This window comes from Taurulus bubalis (assembly GCF_910589615.1).
Source record: "Taurulus bubalis genome assembly, chromosome: 2".
NCBI classification, from domain to species: domain Eukaryota; kingdom Metazoa; phylum Chordata; class Actinopteri; order Perciformes; family Cottidae; genus Taurulus; species Taurulus bubalis.
This window is the reverse complement of record NC_136590.1, coordinates 27,274,693-27,302,552: the sequence shown is the minus strand read 5'-3', so window position 1 is coordinate 27,302,552 and position 27,860 is coordinate 27,274,693. Positions and strand designations below refer to the sequence as shown.

Genomic DNA, 27,860 nt, shown 5'->3' with positions numbered 1-27,860 from the left:
ATGTTGCAAGTTTTAGCTTGTGGCGCCGTAGTTTTCCCCGGTCTCTTCTTCGCCTTTAGGAAAATCCTGCCGTGTGTGTTCAAACACTGGAGCGATGCCGACGTGGTGCTGGTCAGCGAGAGGTAAACCAGATAAATTCATAATTTTATGCAACATTTCCTGTCCAAATATGACCGAACACTGTGAGCTAATGTATAGCATTTGACCTTGTTTGGTGGCTTGTAGCTAGTAACGTCCCCTTCTCCTCTTCCCATTCAGTTAGCTAGCTAATCTTGTTATATTATTTAATGTAACGTTGGTATTTTTACGATTACTGTTACGTCTGTCGAATCACCAGCATGTGTACATTTTGTGCAAATTAAATTTCCTGTTTTAGTTTGTTCTCAAACGTTATTGCTTTTTGTGCTAAATTGGCACAGTAATCCCTCCCAAAAATAATCTTTACAAGGATGATTTTGCAAATATCACATATAACAAATAATATAAAATATAATAATATAAATATAATATATAATATAACATGCAATGGTTTGATGGTGACTCTCATGCAATAAAAAGAAGTCTGGGACATCATTAAAAACCTAGCATCCCTCAGGGGCTTTGTAACTGGTCCCAATGAGAAGTGACACATTGTGTTACATGTGAACAAACCCCAGCTTGATCCATGTGTTCTTATAAATTATATGAACAAACACGTGATTTTATTTTATTATTTTAAATCTGCAGCCTCTTCAGTAACTTTTAGATCACCTGGCACGGATATAGGCAAAATTATGATAATTAACACTGTTTGTGTATGCGTGTGTGGGTCAGTGTGACTTGCTCACATGTGCACAGCTCAGTTCAATGCTCATTTGTACGCTGTCACTCTTGCTAATCCTCTGAGCTCCGGTCAGGGTCGAATGCTGAGTTAGCTATGCGCTGGAAAACACTGAACCTTACTCCTGAATAATGCTTCTACTAATTTACTAACGCTCAGCTAACGGAAAATGTTCCTACATGCCTCAGGGGATATTTCGCTGCTTGTTTGCGACTTAACCCGTCTCTAAAGGCGACTGTATCTGCTCTGCCAAGGTCCCAAGCCTGGATCACGCTCGTCTCTTTGATTATAGTGGAACAGTTTCAGTAGAGTTCATGTGTACTAAACTATTATGTGGCTTCTTCTTAGTGTTTATGTCCCTGTGTGGTTCTTGTGCCTTTTGTGCAAATCTAATAGTGTTAAATATGTGTGTGCTCTACCTTTTTAATTAAATGCATGTGGTAAAACATAACGGGCAGCACATGACGGTTCACTGTGACTTGGAATTCACGTACGCAATGTAATGTATAGTGTTCAAAGTCACAAATCAGGTTACTGTAGTCGGTGAGGTAATGAAAACATCTACCTAAAGCCTAGTTTATGATTCTTCGTCAGGTCGACGCCGTACCTACGCCGTCGACGTGACGGCGTCGTTGAGCATTCGAAGTTCTGCGTCGAGGGACCGCGTTGCTCTGCAATTAACCGCCATGCCGCCAGGGGTGTGTGGCTGTGTGGTTTCAGGGGTTATAGCCGAATTCCGGTCACAGTAAACAATGGCGACCAAGTTGGAGTGGCTGCATTTGGAGTCGGAGCTCATCAATATTGAAGAGCAAATGCTTATATTGCAAATGTTGAAGCGCAGGCGACAGAGAAGACGTTTGCGGAGGTGGTCTGTACGACCACTAAACCGGTCGGGGCTGGGAATAAGCAACTGCCGGAAATTACGTTCTGAGCGGACCAATCACAGCGCTTGCGGTCCGCGTCAACGCGATGCGTAGTTAGGATTTTTTTGGAGGTACACGTCAGGCTACGGCGTAGGGGTCTGCGTCGACCTGACGGAGAACCATAAATTAGGCTTAACTGTGAGATGTCCAATTAATCACTTTGTTTTACTACGATGCAATTTAGCTCAGAAGTGAAAGTGCATAATATTTGTTTGGCGAGTTAAAAGGAATCCGGATGTTCCACAACACTTGTGAGAGACTGATTAAAAGAAGAATGGTCACAATCAAATCAGAAAAGCCCCCAAAAAATGCAGAGAATGGGTCAAGCTCCTAAAACAATGGATGCTACAATTCCCCCGTGATAGCGTCCCCCATGCAACTCTCTATGCATGTGACCATGTCTTTTAAACTCCACATCTCCAGTTTGTATTGTAGGCAGTCTGTTAAAAGTGTTTTTGCTTTTATCTGAAGTTTACTATCGGATGAAATAGAAACACATATGAGAACGTATAGAAAAAGGAACTCGGTAACATTGGAAAACAATGAAATGATCAAATGCCCCAATAGTTCAAAGCTTCATTCTGAAAATTGACTTTCAAATTTTAAATCAGCTTTTACTTGCATGCCTGTTCATTGCGTCTAACCCTCTTTTTCCTGAACATTTGCAGATAACAACAAGGCCACACTAATATTAGTATTATACTATTTGTAGGAAGAGACGGCTTAAGTTTGTTTAAGACTTGTGTGATCCAACCATTTCCAATAACTAGTGCCTTGTCAAGTTCAATAGACTTTTGAAAAAGATAATGTTATCATTTCTGCAATTCATTCAAGTTTTTTTATCTAATTAAATATTTTTGCTTCAATCCATATTTGTTGGGCTTAAGCCGTTCAAAAACATTTTAATTGTGGTCAACTGACTTTTTTCACTCAAAGGGAGGCACGCGTCTGTAGTAACGGTGCGGTCTAGCAGCAATCTAACAACATCATAAATTCAAATAAGCATTTATATTATGTAAATGTTTGCACATCTTTTGTATCATGACCTTACACATAATGCCAACAATCATTCAAAGCTTCTTTTGAAATCCTTAATAGAAGCTAAGAATGTTGCCCCAAAAAGAGTTGGTTATTAACTTTCTAGTAATCTCAAACTATCGGCAACCTAAGCTGTACTATGTACTGTACGTCTGCCACTCCAGTACCCAGTGTGTCTGGGAGAAGTGGGTAATGAGTGTCAGCAATGGTAATGTCCAGGCATGAAAACGGGTCAGGGGTGAAAAAGGTGAGAAGGATATTACCCCTCTAGGGGGGTCCGGGGGCATGTTCCCCCGTAAGAAAAATTTAAATATTCCATATTTTAAAGCATCAATCTGATGCATTTTGAGATGCTTTTTTTGCCAACCTGGGGAGAGCTGAACGTTCTCTTTTTCTGGCCATTTTGAGAGTATAATGGAACCCACAAATGTGATGCTATGCATATGAAGGCCAGTTGTAAAGCTTCTCTCACCAACATAACTGTTTTAAGTTGTGCTAACATAATTGCACAAGGGTTTTCTAATCATCCATTAGTCTTCTATACCATTAGCAAACACAATGTACCATTAAAACACTGGAGTGATAGTTGCTGGAAATGGGCCTCTATACACCGATGTAGATATTTCATTAAAAACCAGACGTTTCCATCTAGAATAGTCATTTACCACATTAACAATGTATAGTGTATTATTGATTAATTTAATGTCATCTTTATTGAAAAAAAAAACAGTGCTTTTCTTTGAAAAATATTCTAAGTGACCCCAAATTCTAAGTGACCTCAAACTTTGGAACGGTAGTGTGTGTGTGTATGTATATATGTGTATGTATATATATATATATATATATATATATATATATATATATATATATATATATATATATATATATATATATATATATATATATATATATATATATATATATATATATATATATATTGTAGACTTAATACTTACAATATGCAATACTACTATACTATCCTGAATATTGTTTTGCCCTTAAATATAAACAGTAGCCCGGCCACCCTATGGAGGAAACTCATTTCGTTTTTTTTATTAAAATAAAAGTTGGATAAAATCTCCACTTGTCTGACGTCACACGCTGCCACGGACTCTCCGCTGCCAGTAATTTCACTCGCTGTCTCGCCAACAACGTTAGCTTCCGTGTCCCACTCCAATCTCAGAAACGGCGGACAGTTGACCCCCCCCCCTCTCCCAAAAACAAAAACTCTTCGGATCTACACGATTCACGTAGGTTACCTATTTTGGTTTCGTTACCAAGTAACAGACTAGCCGAGTTCAAAGTTAATGCTGATTGCTAGCTCTCGCCAGTATGGATCTGTTGCCTAAGCAGATAAGGTATAACATGCAAACAATGTTAGCCATGCTAACTTGGCTTAAAGGTAAGCTTTAGTAAAGTAAACATACACGTTGACAACAAGGAGATGTGCTCATCTTCACTCCTAATTCCCATTTCACAATATCTCAAGACAAAACTGGCAGGCCAGCGACGTCTCCATTAACAGTGAAGCCCAGGCAAATCAAGCCAATAGGAATGTCAACCACATCCTTGACAGCAACCTTGAAGCACCCAATCAGCCGACATATTAGAGGCCGAAGGGTAGCACTTAACGTTGCATGTTCACCACATCTAACTAACTCCAAATTCACTGCAACACTGCACTCAGTCCTCATACAGTAACATCACTTCTTGGAAGCTTACCTCATGCCTTAACCCAATTGTCCTTTCATTTAAGTAATCCAGTTGGAGAAAGGGAGATTTGTACTTCATTAGTTCAGGTCGAGCTTGGCATTTCTCTGCATTATCATCTCAAAGTTGATATCCATTACATTACCTTGGGATGAAAATGGAATACAATTGCGGTGAATCCATTAGGAATTCTGCTGAAGGCATAACCTTTCCCAAACCACTCCTCATTTACAGTTGGCAAGGCTCTTCAACCTCTCCCCATCACCATCAAAACAAACCCCACTTGTAACGGTGGCAAAACAGGAAGTGACTCAATTTACAGTTTCTCTCGTGTGTCTTGATTGCAATTGCCAGCCTACAGACCAAAATTGTGACTCAATTTAGGATTTCTACAAAAAAGATCAGCCATTCAGAATACCAAAAACAGTTCTTACATATTCATTTTTGCTAACCAATCAATTATTACTCTGTTCCAGCGAACAGCCGACTGCTTGATAACAGCTTGACAACTACTGGCCCCTGATTGGCTATTTATTAGTCCCTTCTCCGCTCTTATTCTTTGATTACTTTTTAATTGAAACGCTGCTGTTTCATGTCACAATGACAGACCTGGCCTGCCAGCGTGTCTGAGATTGGAGTGAGACACTGAGAAAAGTTTAGATCGTGATCTTCGCAAAAATAGGACATCTTTGACGTGTCAAGTCTTGGCCAATCCGAGTTAAGATGTCTCAAGCTCTTAATTTCCCTCAAACTTGTTTTTAATGGAAGCTAGTCAGCTTGCTATCACGTTAGCTAACGTGTTTGTGTATTGTTGTTAAAGTTCCGTTATGTTCCATTACAGTTCAGTCTTGCTTGTAAAAAAACGTAACATGATGAAACATGCCGTAACCCGGCGGATCTGGCTGCAGGTTTTTATTTTTTTACTCAAAGTAGAATGAAGCAAATCACGTAGTTGGGCTTAGCCAACAACGTGATGTCGTGGTCATAAGAGACCCAGATATTTATCAGATGATGTGAATGAAAGAGTTTAAGGCAGGTGGAGGTCCAAACAGATGTGAGAGAGGCAGTACAGCTTCCCTCTGTCCCAGTATTTCATACATATTGATAAAGCAGGGTATGCTAAATGCAGCCTCTGGAGGGATCAATTACAGTAAAAAGGGCTCACATTTGGCAGATTTAAAGCATACATGTGTATGTTTTTAGTGTTAGTCCATTTTTATTTTATTTTTTTAATTAACAGCTCAGGGATGTTCAAGGAGCAACCTGTTGTGCTTTCTGAACACTGTCAGTTCTGTTTTTGAATAAAGGGTTGGAAATTAATGATTTTTTTTTTTTATTTTTTTTAATTTTTTTTATCCAATTCATCTATTAATCGAAAAAATAATCAACCGATTATTAGGAAAAGTTTAATAAACATTATATAGGCTAATGGGGTAGTAAGTAAGTCACATGAAGAAACCGTCTTTTAATAACTTTAAAAGAATATATACCCTTTTTGAAATATTTGTTTTCCCTTTTCTTTCCTTTAGTTTGCGTTATGATGGCCACCAACTATAGGCCATAGTTAAGGACAGTTTGATCTATTGATTTTGGTAACCCGTAATACATAAAATGACAGAATATTGTGAAATCGGTTAGCGACTAGCACACATATCCAGATAACGTTCTGTTGATTGTTTGACTGACGTCTTTATGTAATCCTACCGAAGTGGTTAAGGAACAATGCAGCGAGGGCTGTAGCTGCATCCAGAGACGGGGTTCCTACTTCCTGTGAAATGCACCCCATTTACTTTTTTTCTTTCCTGTTTTTTCCCCCTCTGCTGTGGCTTTTTCCTTTCGCTCTGCTGCAGCACCAATGCAACTACAGATTACGTAGCCCATTTACTGGAGGAGCTAAAAAGCACCACTCATGACTGTCAGACACTGAGCGTGTGACAGAACATAAAAGACCAAGTTGTCCGTGTGGAACGGAACTGTCGGATGTAAGATTTGGGGTTGTAAGTGAAAAAGAAGCCGGGTTTGTCACCAGCCCGACACAGTGGGGAGGAAACGACAACATTGCCAAAGAAGGCAGCATAACATTCATCCCCTTTTTGCCCTCTCCACGCTACTCACCCCGTCAACCTCCAGCTTTTATCAGCGGAGAGTGTGGGGGGTTATTGGCGGACACACAATGAATGAGTTGTGTAAAATCTGGGTCTTGTGATCGAGTATGCGACCGTACAGCCCTTGAAGGCAGCTGTGTGTGTGTGTGTGGAGTCCAGTTAGTCATTTCCATCCCGGGCTTTGGTTTTATAGTTGCCGGTCACGTGGCCTTTGTTGCCTTGCCGGTGTCATGGCCGCATTCCCATGGAGATTGGTGCGAGGTGACAGCAGGTTCAAGCAGGAAACACAAATGCACCCTTTGTTTTCTCAATCTCGCCGTTTGCAACACACAATTTACTTGTTAAAGAAGAGAAAGAAAAGCCCCCTTTATTGGCCTTGTAAAACTGGTCAATACTTAACGGCAGGACTAAAAGTCTAAATCTTTTCCTTGCGCAGAGGGATTTCACAGGTCCTCTAACAATTGAGGCTTGACCTGAGACCCGAGTCGGGCTGGGTCCGAATGATATTCACTCTAATCAGATCTCAGTCAAAATTGTGCAAAAAAGAGTATTCGTTCTAAAAAAAAAATACATGTGTTCAAACTATTTGTGCAGTATGTCCATGACTGTGTGTCCTCGCCACGATTGCCGTCTTGAGCTGAACTTTTGTCAGACGGACCTCATCTATGTATTCCTGTTCCTCACGTTGAAAGAGCCACAACGGATGAGAAACTGCTGATTTGTGAAGTTGAAATGAGGAGTTATCTTTACGATACTCCCCTCATTTCACTACAAAAAGCTAGATACGGTGGTGGCTGGCTGGAGGGAGATTGCCTGAAAGTTTCCGGGCTTGCTGTTAGCCCATTTCCAGTGAATATCACAATAGGAAACCCACCTTTTTATGCCGTTACATCTCCAGCATCTCAGGCGCACAGCTCATAGATGTGTGGTTTATTTACATGATACGGTATCTCTGCAATCATCAAGTTTGTTTGTTTTAATTATTTCTCGTGCAGCTTGACCAAGCCCTTACAATTAATTTGTAAGGGCTTGTAAGTGACGTTGTTTAACTCCTTTTTGGCGGTGCATTCAATGCAGGTGAGATAAACAGCTGCGATAGTGCTGCCTTTTTCTTTTATTTTTACAATTCGTACATACATCAAACTATTTGTTGACAGGCCTAGAGTCAGTGGATCCATGGGGATCTGCCATCAGCTCTGATCACGTGATCTATAAAGTGCAGGAAAAATTAACTGAATGGGCCGCCGCTCTTTTTGATTTCAGATGCTTGTTAATTGACAGAGCATCATCACCAGTGTTGGTGTTTTCTAGGTAGTTTGTTTTGGTGATCAGTATTTTGGAACTGAATGGGTCTCCTGGGATCGGGTCCGACTCCCTTACGGCCCCTTATTAATCTTTAGATCTTTATCTTAAATTATTTTAGAAAAATAAAGATACCTGCTCGAGCCAACACCTTTTGATCACATGAGAAAATTATACTGATTTCACATCCTCACACTGTAACTGTAAAATGTGTCCTTAAGTGTGGAATCAAAGGGGTTTATCCCTTTGGGAGCATGATACTTCTCTGTGAATTTCATGGCAATCTGTGACATTATGAGATCACACGGTGAACAATTAAGTGTACTATAAGAGGGATTGTGGAGTGCCCAAAATAGAATGTTAAATCAAACTATTGGACTTCATCTGATCACTGTGTGCATGAATATAAACGTATACAGTCCTGACAATTCATTTTGGTGATAAAAGAAATTGACAGACCTGACCTCAAATTAGTTTTGAATGGTCCAAATATAGTATCAACACTAAATAAGCCCTGCAAACCACAAGAAAAAGGTTTAAATTAAAAAAAGTCTCTAAAAAAAAAGCCATAACTGAGTGACTGTGCCCGACCAGATGCGATCTCCCCAGGTAACCTGTGTTTGTCTCCAGTCACCGGCGTAGGTGGTGATGAGTAGGTGCTGAGCAGAAACCCCCGACATAAAGTGCAGTAAAAGCTGAAACAGTTAAACAGTGCTGTGTTAAAGGGTTGACTGTCCATTATGGCTGCAGTGAGTGTTGGGGAATGAATTACATGTTTTCTGATTTCAAAGCAGCTTACTGTCAGTGCTGCCAAGTTGGAGAACAGCCAGGGAGAGAGCAAAAGCGGCCATTCATAGTTTGAACAAATTGGTGATATAACCCAACGTCCTGTTTTTGAGATGGCCAGAATGTATTTTTAATTTTTTTTCACAGAACACTACGGGGGTGGGGATAGGGGTTTCTCTTAATGTAGAAGTTACTGTTTGAACACAAGTTCACGGCGTGTGAGTATACTTTTGAGGCCGGTGCCTCTGAGTGTGTGTGCCTTGCGCCACCTCACACGGTGACACTTCAAATAAAGATGTACCAAGTTCTCCTATGTCACAGGTCTGTTTATAGACGAGGAAAGTTGAGGCCAAGCACTACTAATCCCATGATGTTACACCCAACTTGTAGGTCTGACTGCTTATGCTGTTCACCTGAAGGGACACTTTTTCTAAACTTGACTCAGATTCATCGGGTTTCAACCAGGCAGCAACCTCCAGTCCTGAAAAGTGAAGCCAACACGGGAAGCGCCTTACTCGTGCATTCTTATTAATAGGCAGTAGGAAGCGACTCCTCCTGTTGCAAAAATAATTCAGATTGTATAGAAGTCGATGAGAAAACGACCCAACTTCTCACTGTATTTATTACCTCAGCGAACACTGTGAACATGAGTTCAGTGTCGGGATCGCCAGGTTAAAGTCTTCTTCAACATGGCATGATGCTCATTTTGTGAATCATGGTCTCATGAAGAGTAAAGGAGACAGTTGAGCAGGGTGTGCTTTATGGGCGGGGCTGCTTTTGTGATTGACAGGTTGCTACCACAGCGTTCTCCGGTCTGGTGTCTGTTATTGTTTTAGAATTTTAAACTCTTACTTTACTCTTCCTGTTCAGATGTCGGTTGTCCTTTGCTCAACCCTCATGTGTTGCTTCTGGTTGCAAAAAATCAAGATGTAATGGACAAAAAAACACTGAACTCGAGGCTTTAAAACAGACCAAACCAGTGGGTGACATCATGGTGATTAGGTCCACTTGCCATGCTATCATGGCTTAAAACATAAATACCGTCATGTTATATTTGCTGCTGTAGAGTGTGATTAATAACTGTCCATGAATGTATTGTCTCGTGTTTTTTTTGTCTCTTTCTCAGACTGGTGTCCTCCCTCCATGCTCTCATGGCGACCACTGTAGGAGTCATCGTTGTGTCATCATGCCGGGAGAGCGTCATCAACGACAGGTGAAGTCTTTAGTCCCCTTTGCTAAATGATTTGATGTTTTGGGATAGGGCGAGTGGTTGATTGGGCTAAAAAAGTTCTAGGAATAGTACCGCTGTGCTATATCTGTACTAGAGTTTGCTATCTTTCATCTTGACATGCTTCAGATGCGACTGTCCTGCATCTTGTCGTAGAGACGTCGTAGGCTTTACCCCATGGGACTGGGTTGACCCACGGAGAAGTTGCAGCGCAGTGGTTCCTAAGTGCTTTTGAGCCATTGCGATGTCATATAAAGTCTGGCAAAACAAAGGCAACTTTATTTTTATTTCCACAAAAATATGTTTTTAGCCTCTACAGCCTTTTCAATTTCCTTTTTTTTTTTTTTTTTTTTTTTTTTTTTTTTTTTTTTATCCGAGCTCTACCTTCACATCTGCACCCTGGTAGCAAGTTAGCACAGCGTTAGCCTCCCGGCGCATTTTTGGCAGAGTGTGAGGCTAAGCTACCACTAGCGTAATAATCCTACCAAGTGAACGGCCTGACGCTGGCAGGCCCAGTTTCAGGCTGCTAATCTCCACTGCCCCTCCCCTTCACCCACAGGGTTTAATTCCTCCACAGCGCTGCTCAGTTCGGCTGTCCTGTGACGTGCACACGGCCTGGAGCTTATGGGACACATGCTCCAGAGTCAGACCCCATGAATACTCTAATGCTCTATCACAATCTGTCACTTTATTTAGCCTTCATTGCCTCTGTTGCAGTAACTTTTTGCAAGGTTTTGCAGTGGAAAATCATCCAATACTGAGGTTGGCGTTTAAACGGCTGAATAATTAGGGGTCCATGTCCATATGTTGACTGTCGATGTGGAGCATATTCTATCCCATGGTAACACAAGAATGGTTTTGTATCCATGTTCTCATCACTGAACAGCTAAATGAAAAGAGTACCCAGTTTCACAAAAAGTTGCAAAAATTCTTTATTGTAGTTCATTTCGTTGTTTAGAACAACTTGGGGACCCTTCTTTTGCCCATTTTTGGCCATCATCAGTTATCGGTCGAACCGTAGCCACCACTTTTGCTTTTACCTCCAAATAAAGTGGTTGAGATAATGCAGCTCAACTGTTGGGTGTGTTTTGAAACCTGTTTGATTGTTGCTTGCCCCGCTGGCTCCACTTTTGCTACGTTGCCACGTTTCCGAACAGTACATTGTCATTCTAACCCAGAGGTGGGCAAACTACGGCCCGCAGGCTGGATCTGGCCCACGGGGCATTTTAATCCGGCCAGCCGAGTATTATAATTATTATAACATTAAAAAAAAAAAAAAGTTATAGTAAAGACCGCTGTAGCGCTTCTCCGTTCCCAAATTCAGCTTCCCGAAGCACGATGACCACAACAGACCAGCGTTGATGTTTCTTCATGCTTATTTATTTAGTTCTGCTGCAGCAGAAAGACCGCTGTAATGCCTTCTGCTGCGCACACGGCTCTGCTGCAAAAGAACACACACACAAAAAGCCTAAAAGGGCGCTGTGCAATAAATAAGCATGAAGAAACATCAACGCTGGTCTGTTGTGGTCATCGTGCTTTGGGAAAATCAAGTCGGGAACAGAGAGGCGTTACAGCAGTTTGTACGCGCCGTGCGGACCGCTGCCTGCCGTGTTCTGCTGAACTAGAGCGACACACAACACTTGCTGTGCTGCGCTGGTCAATTCCACCCCTCCCCCACTGATCCCACAGACAAGGGCGACACTTTTTTATTTTTTTTATTACCGTAATATACCGCAAAACACTGAAAAGCTCCACTTCTTAGCGATCAGAATCTCTTTTAATTATGGCGTAAAGCGTTAACTTTAGAAGAATTACGGTAATATGAGTCACTTTCTGTCGCCGGAGACAGGGTTTGTACTACAACAGTTTTAGAGTTGTAAAATGAACTGACAGCTGCATGCAGAGTATTTTTCCTCAGTATAACTAACATAACTAACCACATTCGACCCACGGAACTGCGCCACCCTGCGCGCTCATGTCATGTGACATATAGGGTTCTGTCTGTCAGCCTCCTGCCAGCCTCCTGCATTGATCCCTTCTGTCACAATGAGTGGACCCAAGAAAAGACAAGTCGACAGTGAGTGCAGAGTCTTTAATGAGTGGACTGCTAAGTATTTTTTCACCGAAGTACGATCAGAGGCAGTATGTCTTATTTGCCAAGGAACCATTGCAGTATTCAAAGAATTCAATATTAGCCGCCACTTTTCCGCCAAGCATGCTAACTATGCTAGCCAACAGTCAACGACAGAACGGGCGGCTACTGCTAAGAGGTTGGCAGCCAATTTAAAGAGTCAGCAAAATATTTTTCTCCGCCAAACTGCTATACAAGAATCAAGCACCAAGGCAAGTTTTTTGCTAGCATTCAAATTAGCAAAAGCCAGCAAACCTTTCTCTGAAGGAGAGTTTTTGAAAGAATGTATGGTAGAAACAGCAGGTCTCTTATGTCCAGAGAGCAAAAACAAATTTGAAAAAGTGACCGGTTCACACAAACACTCTCCATCCATCTGATACTGGCCTGGCCCGTCTGTCAATTTTTTTTATTCAATGTGGCCCCTGAGCCAAAAAGTTTGCCCACCCCTGTTCTAACCAATGGAAATGATGCCTAAGGCTACAAAAAAGCTGTAATACACTGGAATTGTCCCTTTTTTAAATAGATTAACTTAAAAACAAGAACACACCTATCTTACCGCTTTCCAAAAATGACATATGCTTTAAAGCTGCAAAGCGACTCTATCTAGTTGCGGGGTGCAACAGTTTAACAAGCGGTTCGGTTTGTATCGCAGTTCTTGGGTATCTGTTCGGTTTGTTTTGCACTTTAGGCGTGTGTATGTATGTATGTATGTATGTATGTATGTATGTATGTATGTATGTATGTATGTATGTGTGCCACAGAATTGACTCATGTAGCCCTCCTTTCCTCACTGAGTGATGTGTTGTGCCTTACTGTTCTTAATCTCCATTTGCTGACCTAAAGAGCTGAAAAGCCCAGTCAGAGGTCAGTAGCTCAGCTCTGCCCTGCAGCTTTACTCCGTGCTGTCCACATAATTAACCATCACGGTAACCGGTGCTCATTAGAGGGCTGCAGCCATCCACGCCGTTTATTATACTGTACTAACATAAGGGGCCGTTCACACTAGACGTGACTCTCAAACGCGTCACTAGCAAAACCATTGTTTTCATATGGTACGGTGCACCTTTCATGCACGCTTTTTATTTGCCGCGCGACGCGTTTTTCTAGCGTTTTTTGGGCGCGCTTAAAAGTTGAAATATTCTCAACTTTAAGCGCCTTGCGCGGAGTCGCACAGCTCATCAATGTCACACTCGGCCAGGGCAGCCAATCGGATGAAGCAAGAGGCGGGCTTTATTACTTCACCACTTCCTTCCTGTTTTCGTGTGGTATGAACTCCGACGAGGCATTAATATGATCTTTAACTACCGCCTGTTAAAGATCGCCCGGCTACCGCCCCGCAGTTGATTATCGCCCGGTTGCGCACACAGACCGGCTCCACAGGCGCACCGGGCAGTTTTTTGTTTTTTGGTCGGCGCGTTTTTGCCAAGGCGTTTTTGAAGCGGCTTCGCTTTTAATAGTCGCGTCTGGTGTGAATGGCCCTTTAGTCTGCCTTAAAGCCTTTGTATGCTTATGTGAGAGAGGCAAGGCCGATAAATTAGCTTCTGTGTGTTTTCTTTTATTGATACTAAAGGTTATTTAGTGTGTGTAGTGTACTCAAGTACTACCGAATCATTAACTTATCAATGACCAGTATTTGCCATGCTAACGTTGTGCAAAACGATTCTGATCACATATAAATAAAATCATTGTTTGAGATTTGGTGCAACGGATCTACCGCTATTGCAAACATGGCAAATGTGTTTTTAAATAGGAAAACATGAGATGGAAGCATGAATTAAGTATTGAGTACAGATGAATATTTGCATTAGTTGTTTGTTTTTTTTCATCCTCAGGCACTGGCTGGCCACCTACTTTATCATCTGGTACGGTGTGCCCTACATGACGTACGACATCTTCGCCATGTACCTCAGTCACTACCACCGTTTCCGCGTTAAAGGGCACGAGGACTACAAGCGACATTCACTGAAGACCGTAAAAACCTTCATCCGCAGAGACTTCCTGCTGGTGTTGCACCACATCGCCCTGCTCACTATCCTGCTGCCCGTCACACTGGTGAGGAGGGGAGGGAGAGGTGGTGAGAAAAATTACGGCGGGATTGAGGGGGCATTGATGAGGTCTTGATGTCAGTAGTCAAGGCCAATAATTAAGATCAAACCGAATGTAATGCAGGCAGTACTGGTCGTGGATCACTATCTTGCTGCAGCGACTGCTGGTAGGAATCGCTGTCCTGCAGTGCTGGTGCTAAAGTGATTAGCAGCACAGATTACCGCCTGTTTACTACAACTCGTTGATCTCAAGGGTGCACAATATAAAAAAATATATATAAGACCGGTCCGATGGGTTGTAGACTTCTCGCACTGAGGAGAGTCCGACCCGTCAGAATTCTAAAAATGTGTACAGTTCAGTATGGAACGGCCATTGCAAAATTAGGTTTATTGGCAAAATGTACAAACTTTCAACAAACAAGAATAGCTCGACACAACTAATACTACAAGTGGTTTCTCCTAATTCAACACAAAATGACACTTTTAATGTCTGCAGTCTCACAATGATATTCAACCCCTTCATGACAAGCATTTTTTATTACTTTGTGGAGCAGTAAACAATCCTACTGGTGCTGATGACATGATACGTTGCATCAAAGAGAGTTGTGAGAAGTCATGTGTTCTCTCAGTACTGTCCATTGCCAGTAATCCGTCATTAGTAATGTAGTGCATTGTTTTCAAATCAATTGAGCCACATTATCTCCTAATGATTAGTTAAGTGGCAACAATAAAATAGGCATGATGTTCACTGTTATGGATTACCAATCAAGTCATTTTCAAGTACATTAGTGTGCCAACATGCTAATCCCAACTGGTTCTGAAAGCATCTATTATGAATCAGAATCAGCTTTAATGGCCATGTAAGTTTACACATGCATGGAATTTGACTCCGGTTTCACTTAGCTCTTCGTACTTATACACACTATACTGGCATGTATAGTGCATACATGTAAAGATCATCTTCACATTTAGTGTACAAAGTTTGACTCCGCTTGTAGCTTATATATTCTTTGGTTTTTACAGGCCTCCTTTTGTATTGTAATGACCTTAAAGAAAGCAACCGACCGAAATGACTACTGAACTCGAGTCTGAACTGAATAAGATGATTCTCATCAGCAAAATGGTTGGAAATGTCAAGTGACACTAAAACGGTTCAAATTAAATTACGCTGTGGTGAGGTTAAAGGGCTCTGTATACGTCTGAACCAAAGTACTTGTTGGATTGGCAAACAGCCTGTATATAACCTTCATTTTTTTTCTTTTTTTTTCATTCTTCACACCTTATTTTTCATATCTGCATCAACACTGTGAATGCCTTTTGAGGGAGGGAAGATTGTCAGAAAGCACGCACCGTCATCCCCATTAGAACGGTTAATCATGGATTACATTTATGAGCATTTTTATGAATAAATCCTACGACTGAAGTATTCTAACCATGAAGTTGGCAGGTTTATGCAGTAACGTGGAGTACTTAACTGATTTACTGTGTGGTCCATTGAAAGTACAACTTGGTCAGTCCAAAGGAATAACTGCTGGCTTCAAGGTAGTAAATGGCAGGAAAGGGTAGATAACTATAATGTACCAATTATTGATTACTTGCCTTGAACAAATAGCAACCAATAGTTATGTTTTTTCTTTTACATCCTTGAATTGTAAGTGTTGCAGAGAGACGGATCCATTAAGAATAGACAGGAAGTGAGAGTGAAATATGCAGGTTGTTTTTGCCTTGTATTGGCAAATGGACGCCAGGCAAAGATCTCAATGTTCAATCAAACACGGAAAAGGTGATTTGAATGAATGAATCTACAGTCGGTTGTTCAGCTAGGGCAAAAAGGTGGACGCAGGAAACAAAAAAGGAGACGTACTGTGGACCATGATGACTTATAGTGCAGGTTTTGACGTGCACTATAAACCTACTGAACTGTTAAACCTGAGTTCACTGAACACAGTTTGAGCAGTAAAGCATGCAAGGAAGTTCATAATAGTGCTCCATTTTCTGAGGATTTTAGTGTTGGCCAGAATAGAAGCCAATTAATACCGTCCCACACACTTGACAAAGTTCAACTGGCCGACAGAGTATTTATGTCAAAGAGTTTACAGAAACGCATAGCACAGCCACCCTCCTCTCCGAGTGGTACCCAGGTTAGCAGGCCAGGTGCAGTGGAAACCCAGCCCTCTTGTTTGCACTGTCAATATGAGATCACATTACCCTACATTATTCAGCTCTAGCCGCAGTCACCATCTCTTTTCTCTAAACTCACCACCTCTCCCTCTGATTCTCCTCTTTTTCCCTCACCTGTCAGCTTTATGCCCCCAACACATGAGCTGGTCGAGTAATGCAGCAAGCTACTATTTTTTATAGTAGACATTTGGAAAAATTTGAGTAGGAAAAGCATAGCTTTAACATTTTAAATGATGGCTGGGTTCCATTTAGATGTGCCAGTTTAAGGGTCCAGGTATTGTGCATGCTCACTCACTAGCCTGGCCTACTGGGAAAAACCTAAATGGAGCAAATATTAACGTTATTTCGTCAACCTTTTTTCACAAATGTTCTAAAACACTGGCAATTAGGAAATGAGAAAAGCTGATTTAAATCAGCATTAAGAGGTAGACGATGCAAATGCGCCAATTTGGCAAATTGGCCTGAAATTGACGCTTTCGATGTACCGATTGAGCAAAGTACCAGCCTCTAAATTATGGTCACAAGTATCTGTACGATATCAACCCCGATGCTCACCATAATACGCAGATCACTGATGAATATGACCGACAGGATGCAAGTAATTAGGGTTGCAACAACGAATCGATAAAATCGATAAAAAATCGATTCTCAAAAGTGTTGGCAACGAATTTCATTATCGATTCGTTGTGTCGCGCGATTATTACGCCGGGCAATAAGTCGCGGAGAAGGAAAAAAAAGAGCGCAGCAGAGCAACTGGCCGGCCAGCGTTTCTGAGATTGGAGTGAGACACGAGAAAAGCTGAGGTTGTGATGTTCTCAAAAATAGAAGATCTTTGACAAGTCGAGTCTTGGCCAATCAGCGTCTTCATGTTCCTCAAACTTGTTTTTAATGGAAGCTAGTCAGCTTGCTATCACGTTAGCTAACGTGTTTGGTTGTGTATTGTCGTTAAAGTTACGTTATGTTCCATTACAGTTCAGTCTTGCTTGTAAAAAACCGTAACGTGATGAAACATGCCGTCACCCCCCGGTCTGGTTCAGTTCACGCTGTCACTCGTTAACGTTAAACCGGCACACCGGCGGATCTGGCTGCAGGTTTTTTTTTTTTTTTTTTTCTCAAAGTAGAATGAAGCAAATCACGTCGTTGGGCTTAGCCAACAACGTGACGTCGTGGTCATAAGAGACCCAGAATGAAAGAGTTTAAGGAAGAAGACTCTATATGTAGCAGTACAGCTTCCCTCTGTCCCAGTATTTCATACATATTGATAAAGCAGGGTATGTAAGTGCAGCCTCTGGAGGGATCAATTACAGTAAAAAAGGGCTCACATTTGGCAGATATAAAGCATAGATGTGTATGTTTTTAGTGTTAGTCCATTTTATTGTTTTAATTAACAGCTCAGGGATGTTCAAGGAGCAACTTGTTTGTGCACTTTCTGAAGATGTTTTGCACTGTCACTTCTGTTTTTGAATAAAGGGTTAGAAATGAACGCTTTTTTGATAAAAACATTTTTTTATCCGATTCATCGATTAATCGAAAAAATAATCAACCGATTAATCGATTATCAAAATAATCGTTAGTTGCAGCCCTACAAGTAATCCACATTACATAAAAAGAATTCTGTAATGTCTGGTAGACTTTTAATTTGATTAAATTCTTTCAGTCATTAGCGGCCGCTGACTCAATCTTTCGAAATCGGTACTCCGTGTTGGCCGGGGCACGCCAGTAAGGGTTGTCAGGCTATCATCCGAAGCATCAGATGCCAGCAACCACAAAAACAGCTACAAACTAGTTGAGGGGACCGGTGCATAAGAAACAGTGGGTTTTAGCGTTTGGAACTTGTTAACTTAAGTCAGTGGTTCTCAAACTGTGAGGTGCGGGGAGGTGATGCTGTTTTTTTTATTTATATATATATATATATATATATATATATATATATATATATATATATTAAAAAAAAACAGCATCTCAAATTTAAAAAAAATTCTAGATATTTTGTAATTTATTTATGTAATCCTTTTTTAATATCACAATGGGGAAATTATTCTCTGAAATTATTCTCTGCATTTTACCCATCCTTAGTAATTAGGGAGCAGTGTGCTGCTGTGAAGCTCTGGGGCTTCAGTGTTTTGCTCAAGGACACTTCAACATGAAACTATGGAGAACAGGGATGAACCGCTACCTTCTGGTTTCAGGACGACCACTCTCTCCATGAGCATGATAACTTTACATAGTATAAAAGTACAAAGTAACACAGACATAAAACGTCATTAATAAAAACGAGAAATGCCTGTACTTTCGTGGAAATGTTTACGTTACGCCGTTAACAGGTTACGCTTGCATGTGCTACTCAACGATTCTTGGCGTTTTGCTAAAAGCCTACCGGCCTAGATCGGCTTTTCTGCTGTTGCGTCTCTCAAAACAGAATATACATCTAAGCTCAACATTGAGCATGAATTAAGAGCGGCCGTATCAAATCTACCATCTCATTTAAAAAATATTTATAGAGGAAAGCAGCTCACTGCAGCCACTAATACTGATACAACGTGATGGCTCACACATCTGAACTCATTTTGTTTTGCACAGGTTGAACGTTACTGTTATTATCTTGAAAATATATTCAGTGCAAAACAGGTTATTTGCAGCCACAATAAGTATTTTTTTTGCCAAATATTAGTTTTTTTTTGCAGAGATAGAACAATGCAAATAAAGTTCTATAACAAAGTGATTGCACATGTTATTAAAACTGCACTTGAATAAAGTAAAATATTGTATTAACAATTTCAATCAAATTTTGTACAGCCCAAAACCACAAATTTGCCTCGGACGACTTTACAATCTGAACACAAACGACATCCTCTGTGGACCCCGATGTGATGGTCCCGGGACAACAAGATATGCTTAAAGTATCAAAAGTATTACTATTATTGACTCAGGTCAGTTTTTAGCTGTCTCACATTACAATTCTGGGACTAAGACTAAAACTGCCCTTTCACAGGCCTTACGTGGCCTTGTGTTTTCAGCTGTGTAAGCAAGGTTGAAATTTGTATTTGACGGATAAAACATGTGTAGGGTGAAGTTCAAATGCTGCCTTTTGCAGCATCTCCGACAGCAATAGACAAAGGTAACGCACACCCACAGCAGGTGGGCCTGGGATGAGGTAGCCTCTGAGTTTGTTAGTCGCGGTGTAAAGTTTCCCTCTGCGGTCTCGATCATTCTTTCATGGGCAGATGGCAAGGCCACGTCGAGAGCCGCTCATGCTTTATTCATCGTTGCCACACAGCAAGCTAGGCTACCAGACTGCGCTCATCTTTTGTCTGGAGTCTCTTTATCCATCTCGACTGACTCACCTATTTTAGGACGGCCCCTTTAACTATACAGAAAGCTTTATTCATTACGTATGCACAGGACATCACTGCCTCCTGCTCCGGCTCGCCGCACACTACCTTTTTTGTTGTTGTTGCTATGTTGAAGTTCTGTTAGAATCCGACTGAATCTGCCTTTTGCGGTTTGTGGCATTGTAAAAAGAAAACCCCAGAGATTGTCAGACCAATATCCGGTAAAGGATTTCACTCCGGGTGTTGCTCTTAAATTTAATCCACCTAAATTTAATTAAGGATTGAGACATGCTCGGTACTTCTGTGTATGTGGAGTAGAGTACAGGACATTACTTGTACTTTCAGTCTTGCGAAAGAAGACCACTAAACCATGGGTGACTTTTGACAGTCTTATTCACGAAATATTCACGTTTATTTTTAGAGTTTCAAGCATGGAGCTCAACCTACTTGTCGAGACTGTTGTTGATCAAAGTTGCAGTCCAAAGTCCCCTAAATCATAAGAGACGTGGCGTCGTCGTTTGCCTGTGTTTGAAGGAAGTGGAGTTCTCTATTGTGAACCGGCCTCTCAGGCGAGCCTCCTCGCTGTCATCCCGATGTCATCCCAGCTTAAACCAGCAAAACGTTGGCTCTTTTTATCAGCCTGAATATGTTGCAAGTAACTATATTTTATCAAATTCAATTTATAGACATTTACAATTAAAGGGTAACGTTTTTATTTTTTTTACCTGAACCCTTTTTTTCCACAACTGACTAATAGAGACAACAATTTTTGTAACTGGTTTACTGAGCAAAATGCAAACTTTCTGTCAAGCGCTGGGCTCCACAGAACAAAATAATAACAAAACATTTGAGCAAAATATTCTTGTTCCCTGTTACGGTGAAAGGGCCGTCTCGGTCATTTCTTCTTTACCTTTCGTTTGATCCGGTCTGTTTGTTATAATCTCTGTGAGAGGAGTGCCAGGAAAAGTTTGTTGTGTTGGAGTACAGAAAGCTATTTTCTGTTTTTATTTTCACTGTTTATGAGACATCTCCTTGAGCGACACTTGGTTAAGTACCAGATCAAGTGAAGGGTAAAAGAAACATATTGTCTTCTTCTTCTCGAAGATGCTTTCCATGATGTTGATTTAAAAAAAATCTGACCCTGTCGGAGGCAAAAACAAGCACCTTTTGTGGATGTACATAAGGAACAGACTGATTACATGGCTGTCGTGCTGTTGCTCAGTACCGGACTGGAACACATAGACACAAAAGCATGAGAAAATAAGGGTTGAGTTACTCTGGAACCTTATTGTGCATGCCATTATAGTTCTCTGTGAGGCTAGATTGCGTCCTTTTCCCAATGAAAAGGAGGAGCCGTTTCAGTCTGGCTTTCAGGCCCTCGGGGGTCACCACCTTGTTGGACTGTCTAAGAAGCACCCCTCCCCTGAATTGGGACACTCAGCAATAGATTGTTCGTTGGTGACGGGATGAGAAACCTGGTCTCCAGGGGTTGAAGTTCAACTATTTTCATCCTGGCTTACACACTTATTTCATGTGCGTTCGGAATGTCACGCTACTACCTGGATCACGGTTTAGAAATTGTTACAGAAATATACTGTATATACCCAAATGAACGGCAGCAGTCAGAGGCAAGCGGAGCCATTTTGGTTTTTAGCTTTGTTCCAGTGAGGTCCCTCAGGTGCTGCTGTCAACTGATTAATGAAGAGAGGCTGTCCAAATCCTGTCCAATCTGTCCTGCTATGTCAGACAGACAGACCTTACATCCTCTCTCAACAGATAGCACACAAACATTATACAGAATACTATATGTAACTATCAGTCCAAATCTGTCAGTCAACCTTGAGAAACACAGGTGTTTAAAACTCGATAATGCACCTTTTTTGAAGCCTCTCCCCACTGTTCCAGAAATCATCCTTGAATGTCAGCTGTGTATTTTTTATTTTATTTTTCCTATGCTCATGTTTGTTTTCTCACTCTGTGTGTGCTCTGTTTGTCTGTTTCTCAGTTCTGCAGAAGGGAGCAGGGGGATTTCTTCATCGGCTGCTTGTTTCTAACGGAGCTTAGCACACCCTTCGTCTCCCTGGGGAAGATATTTATTCAGGTGAGACGGCTCGCATGTGCATTCAACAGACTGGGAAGTCATACACCTGTCATGTACTTCATACTGTCCCTTTATCCAAAAAGAACAAAGGTTTTGAGAAAGTGTAGAGTGAACATTTGAAGATTGGCCACCGTTGCTTTGTCAGACAGGTCAACGAGCATTCAGCCAAAGAGCAGCAATTGTATAATCCCAGTTGAGCAAACAGAACCACACGTCAGGCCTCCAGCGTTGGATTTTTCTACGAGCAGAAGTGGTATGCATGGAGCTGCAATAAGAAAGCACAAGTAAAAGTATAAGAAATATCATTAAAAGTGTGTTTGTCTGCTATAAAGTGAGCTCCTAATGTTCTTCTTTCCAGCTAACTTATCTTACTGGCTGTGTTCCGCTGCAGTTGAGAAGTGTATTTTCGGTCACCTCAGATTTAGTTATAGCCATAAACGCAAATTATAGGGCCGCAAAAGTGAAATTTGAAACCATCTCTCGCCAAGATATGAACTGCGCTGTCTAAAATCAATGTCTCTGGCCAAGCAAGAGAAAATCCCTCACGCTTAGGTGATGTGCAGTGTCTTGCATCATCAAAAAAAACTGAGTATCTCCATTTTAGTTGGGATGTAGCTTGTCACCGTACCATCAATAATTAAGGTGCACGGCTCACCAATAAAACAAAAAAACACTTCAGTTAGCGGCATTCAGCTAAGGAGCCATGACCGTGTTTACTCTCTCTGCCTCATAACCCATTAACAGCAGTTAAGGCCTTCATTTGTTCCACTCATACAGCGGGCATTACATCGTGCACGCTGACAAGCACAGCCGGCGGCTGCGTGTTTTTGGTAAAGTCGTGATCTAAGAATAGAATAGCCTTGCTGTGTTTTCCAGTGAAATCAGTGGACTGCCTGGCCTCTGCTGACATCTGGTGTTAGCAGAGGAAAAACAGCAAAGCGAAGCTTCACTGCTCGCCTTTGTCTTTTAAAAAAAACGCTCCTTTGGACTGGATCAGCAGAGGAGGCACTGGTGTGTAGACCAGGGGTTCCCACACTCTTTCACATCAAAGATGAAAAGAAGATCACATATCACGTATGTTTTGTTGTTGTTTTGTATGACTTTTTAAAAAATTGTGTTACTGGTGTTAGACAACTCTTCATTTGGTGGCAAATGAAGAGTCAGATGACCTCCAAAGTTACTGGTGTTCATCCTCTGGGGATCATGATCATCTTTACCCAGCTTTTTGGACTCTTCGGAAACAGTTAGTGAAGCTATTTAGGCCGAGTGGACTTTAGGCCTCAACCCACACCTCCTCGCCCCGGTTGTGGACGGCGAGAAGGAGGACGATGGGAGAATTAATAACATACCTGCAAACTTGTCACCTTTCGGCAAAATTCGCCGTTTTAAAATCAAAATATGTCATCCACGTGAATTGTGTAGATCCGAAGAGTTTTTGTTTTTGGGAGGGGGGAGGGGGGGACTGGCCGCCGTTTCTGAGATTGGAGTGGGACACGGAAAAAAACTGAGGTTGTGATCATTTTAGCAATAGAAGATCTTTGACGTGTTGAGTCTTGGCCAATCAGCGTTAAGATGTCTACAGCGGCTTCATTTCCCTCCCACCAGTTTTTTAATGACAAGCTAGTCAGCTAGCTAACACGTTAGCTAACGTTGTTGGGAGAGACAGCGAGTGAGATTACAGGCAGCGGCGAGTCCGTGGCAGCGTGTGACGTCAGCCAGGTGAGCGGCGAGTCAGCGGCTCTGCAGTTCTACCTACCGACACCTGACTACATATAAGGAGAGGACAAGTGGAGATTTTATCCAACTTTTATTTTAATTAAAAAAACGAAATGAGTTTCTTCCGTAGGGTGGCCGGACTACTGTTTATATTTAAGGGTTTAAGATCTACGTGTAGGAAAGAGTGTATCCTCCAGTTAATTATAATCTATAGAGTTTTGCGGTTATAATCACTGTCACACAGAGAGAGGTGTTCAGGTTTACCGGTGGAAACATTATTCAGTGTTCTAGACTAACAGTGACGTCTCCTCAAAGTAAAGTGGTATGACATAATATGGTCAAATAAAATAAAAAGGCTGGTGCATTATACATATTATGGCATATAAGTGTAATACTATGAAGTGAAATGTAGTAGTAGCAAAACAATATTCAGTATAGTACAGCAGTATTGCATATTGTAAGTATTAAGTCTACAAAATATATATACACACACACTACCGTTCAAAAGTTTGGGGTCACTTAGAAATTTCCTTATTTTTCAAAGAAAAGCACTGTTTTTTTCAATGAAGATAGCATTAAATTAATCAGTAATACACTATGCATTGTTAATGTGGTTAATGACTATTCTAGGTGGAAACTTCTGGTTTTTAATGAAATATCTACATGTACAGGTGTATAGAGGCCCATTTCCAGCAACTATCACTCCAGTGTTCTAATGGTACATTGTGTTTGCTCATCTCATAGAAGACTAATGGATGATTTGAAAACCCTTGTACAATTATGTTAGCACAACTTAAAACAGTTATGCTGGTGAGAGAAGCTTTACAACTGGCCTTCATATGCATAGCATCACATTTGTGGGTTCCATTATACTCTCAAAATGGCCAGAAAAAAAATTACATGCTCTCGCATGTAATTTTTTTGCGAAGAAAAGTTCCAAACGCTAAAACCCACTGTTTCTTATGCACCGGTCCCCTCAACTAGTTTGTAGCTGTTTTTGTGGTTGCTGGCATCTGATGCTTCGGATGATAGCCTGACAACCCTTACTGGCGTGCCCCGGCCAACACGGAGTACCGATTTCGAAAGATTGAGTCAGCGGCCGCTAATGACTGAAAGAATTTAATCAAATTAAAAGTCTACCAGACATTACAGAATTCTTTTTATGTAATGTGGATTACTTGTAGGGCTGCAACTAACGATTATTTTGATAATCGATTAATCGGTTGATTATTTTTTCGATTAATCGATGAATCGGATAAAAAAATGTTTTTATCAAAAAAGCGTTCATTTCTAACCCTTTATTCAAAAACAGAAGTGACAGTGCAAAACATCTTCAGAAAGTGCACAAACAAGTTGCTCCTTGAACATCCCTGAGCTGTTAATTAAAACAATAAAATGGACTAACACTAAAAACATACACATCTATGCTTTACATCTGCCAAATGTGAGCCCTTTTTTACTGTAATTGATCCCTCCAGAGGCTGCATTTACATACCCTGCTTTATCAATATGTATGAAATACTGGGACAGAGGGAAGCTGTACTGCTACATATAGAGAGTCTTCTTCCTTAAACTCTTTCATTCTGGGTCTCTTATGACCACGACGTCACGTTGTTGGCTAAGCCCAACGACGTGATTTGCTTCATTCTACTTTGAGAAAAAAAAAAAAAAAAAACCTGCAGCCAGATCCGCCGGTGTGCCGGTTTAACGTTAACGAGTGACAGCGTGAACTGAACCAGACCGGGGGGTGACGGCATGTTTCATCACGTTACGGTTTTTTACAAGCAAGACTGAACTGTAACGGAACATAACGTCACTTTAACGACAATACACACCCAAACACGTTAGCTAACGTGATAGCAAGCTGACTAGCTTCCATTAAAAACAAGTTTGAGGAACATGAAGACGCTGATTGGCCAAGACTCGACTTGTCAAAGATCTTCTATTTTTGAGAACATCACAACCTCAGCTTTTCTCGTGTCTCACTCCAATCTCAGAAACGCTGGCCGGCCAGTTGCTCTGCTGCGCTCTTTTTTTTTCCTTCTCCGCGACTTATTGCCCGGCGTAATAATCGCGCGACACAACGAATCGATAATGAAATTCGTTGCCAACACTTTTGAGAATCGATTTTTTATCGATTTTATCGATTCGTTGTTGCAACCCTAATTACTTGCATCCTGTCGGTCATATTCATCAGTGATCTGCGTATTATGGTGAGCATCGGGGTTGATATCGTACAGATACTTGTGACCATAATTTAGAGGCTGGTACTTTGCTCAATCGGTACATCGAAAGCGTCAATTTCAGGCCAATTTGCCAAATTGGCGCATTTGCATCGTCTACCTCTTAATGCTGATTTAAATCAGCTTTTCTCATTTCCTAATTGCCAGTGTTTTAGAACATTTGTGAAAAAAGGTTGACGAAATAACGTTAATATTTGCTCCATTTAGGTTTTTCTCATTTAGGTTATATATATATATATATATATATATATATATATAAATAAATAATATACTGATTTAATGAGCCATTCGCAGTTTCACTGTACCGGCCGTGTGTACTTAGACTTGCATGGCTTAATCTTTGAGACAAGCATATGCTACTGGCAGGATCAACCAGGTAGCCTTTCATATATATATATATATATATATATATATATATATATATATATATATATATATATATATATATATATATATATATATACACACACACACACAGTGGTGTATAAAGTACCCAAAAGTCGTACTTGAGTAAAAGTCTTAAAGTATCTGATATTTTCTGTACTTAAGTATCAAAAGTATTTTTCTGACATAAAATGTACTTAAAAGTAATACAAGTACATGCTTTTAATAAAAAAGCAAAGGATCAGGAGTTGTGTTGATAAAATAACTGGGTTGGCTGTGATCCATCCATATATATTATGTCCAACATAATATTTTGCATCTATTATGAACTTATCATCAATCATAATTCTCCAAAAAGCAATATGACACTATGAAGGAGTTGTAACAAGTATGCTCATTCAGAATGAATGAACAATTTAAATTAAAGTTAAAAAATCAAGGCAGGAAAGAGGTTTTATTGTGAAAAATGACCGGATACATCCGTCTGTGGTAACCTCAGACGGAACCTCTTGACACATGTCAAGATGTTACGTTACTCTACAAATGAAACTTAAGTCTGTTTCAACTCTGCTGGTGTTCTGGATTAAAACCAAGGCAGAGTATCCTGAGATCGCCAAAAAAGCACGAAAACCTGCCTCCATTCCCAACATCCTGTCTTTGTGCAGCGCGTTATAAGTTAAGCAGTAGACTGGACTAAAGGTTTAGTTTGGAGTAGACTGGACATAACGAACACACGTCAGGTGTCATTGTCTCCCTTCTCCCTGAGGTCGGACCCGATCCGTGAAAATATTGTCTTCACGTAACCGGTCTGTGGCGCATAAAGTTTGGGAGCGCTGGACTAGAGGATGTAGAGGGAAAATGCAGAATATTGTGATTCGCAAAACCTGCTTGGTGGAGTCTGTTTCCCATCACATTCCCGGATGTGTTTTTTTTCTTTTTTCTTTTTTCTTTTGTAGCGAGTAACGAAGGTTTCAGGGGAAATGTATCGGAGGTTTCTTTGCAAAATGTAGTGAAGTAAAAGTAAACAGAAATATAAATAGTAGAGTACAGATACCCCAAAAAACGACTTAAGTACAGTAACGAAGTATATATATATATATATATATATATATATATATATATATATATATATATATATATATATAAATAAATATAAATATAAATAATGTGTGTGTGTGCACTTGGGTATTGACAAAAGAATAAATAAAACCCATAATGATCATAGTTTGTCAGCTTCTGGACGAGTGATGGTGTTCGGCACTGACTCGCCCCCCTCCGCCCGCCAGCTGGTGTCACCTTTTTCACCCCTCATGAGTTTGCAGGTCTGTAATAAATTAAGAGGACATTTATAATTGATGTGTTTTTAACATAAACCAAGAGATAACTGAACATTAAACACAGGGAAACATAATTGACTATAACATGTTCTCATCCTCCACAACCTCTTTCTGTCCCTCCCCTCTTTTGTGTTGTGTCTCCTCCACCAGCTCAGCCTCCAGGAATGCTGGCTGCACAAGGCCAACGGCGGCATGGTACTACTCACCTTCTTCGTGTTCCGCATCGCCCTGTTCCCCTACATGTACTGGGTGTACGGCCGCCACTACGGCATCCCACTCTACAGCGTGCCCTTCCACCTGCCGCTGATCGCCAACCTGGGCAACGTGTGCATCCTGGCGCCGCAGGTCTACTGGTTCGTCCTTCTTTGCCGAAAGGGCTTCCGTCTTTACCGGCGCAGCCGTATGCCAGACTCGTCTCCCGCGGCCTCGGTCACTGACAATTCTAAGGATGATTGATATCAAGTTCACGTTTGCCCGC

General features: G+C 41.0%; 1 protein-coding gene across 1 annotated transcript; it reads left to right on the top strand.

Annotated features, from left to right (window-relative positions):
* tlcd3a (TLC domain containing 3A) lies at positions 1-27,838 on the top strand (the record flags this gene model as incomplete). The annotated part of the gene is made up of 5 exons (XM_079238003.1): positions 1-122; positions 9,811-9,897; positions 13,876-14,095; positions 21,607-21,702; positions 27,533-27,838. 5 exons carry the CDS (start codon positions 1-3, stop codon positions 27,836-27,838), a joined length of 831 nt encoding a protein of 276 aa, XP_079094129.1.
* Positions 27,839-27,860: the final 22 nt, after the last annotated feature.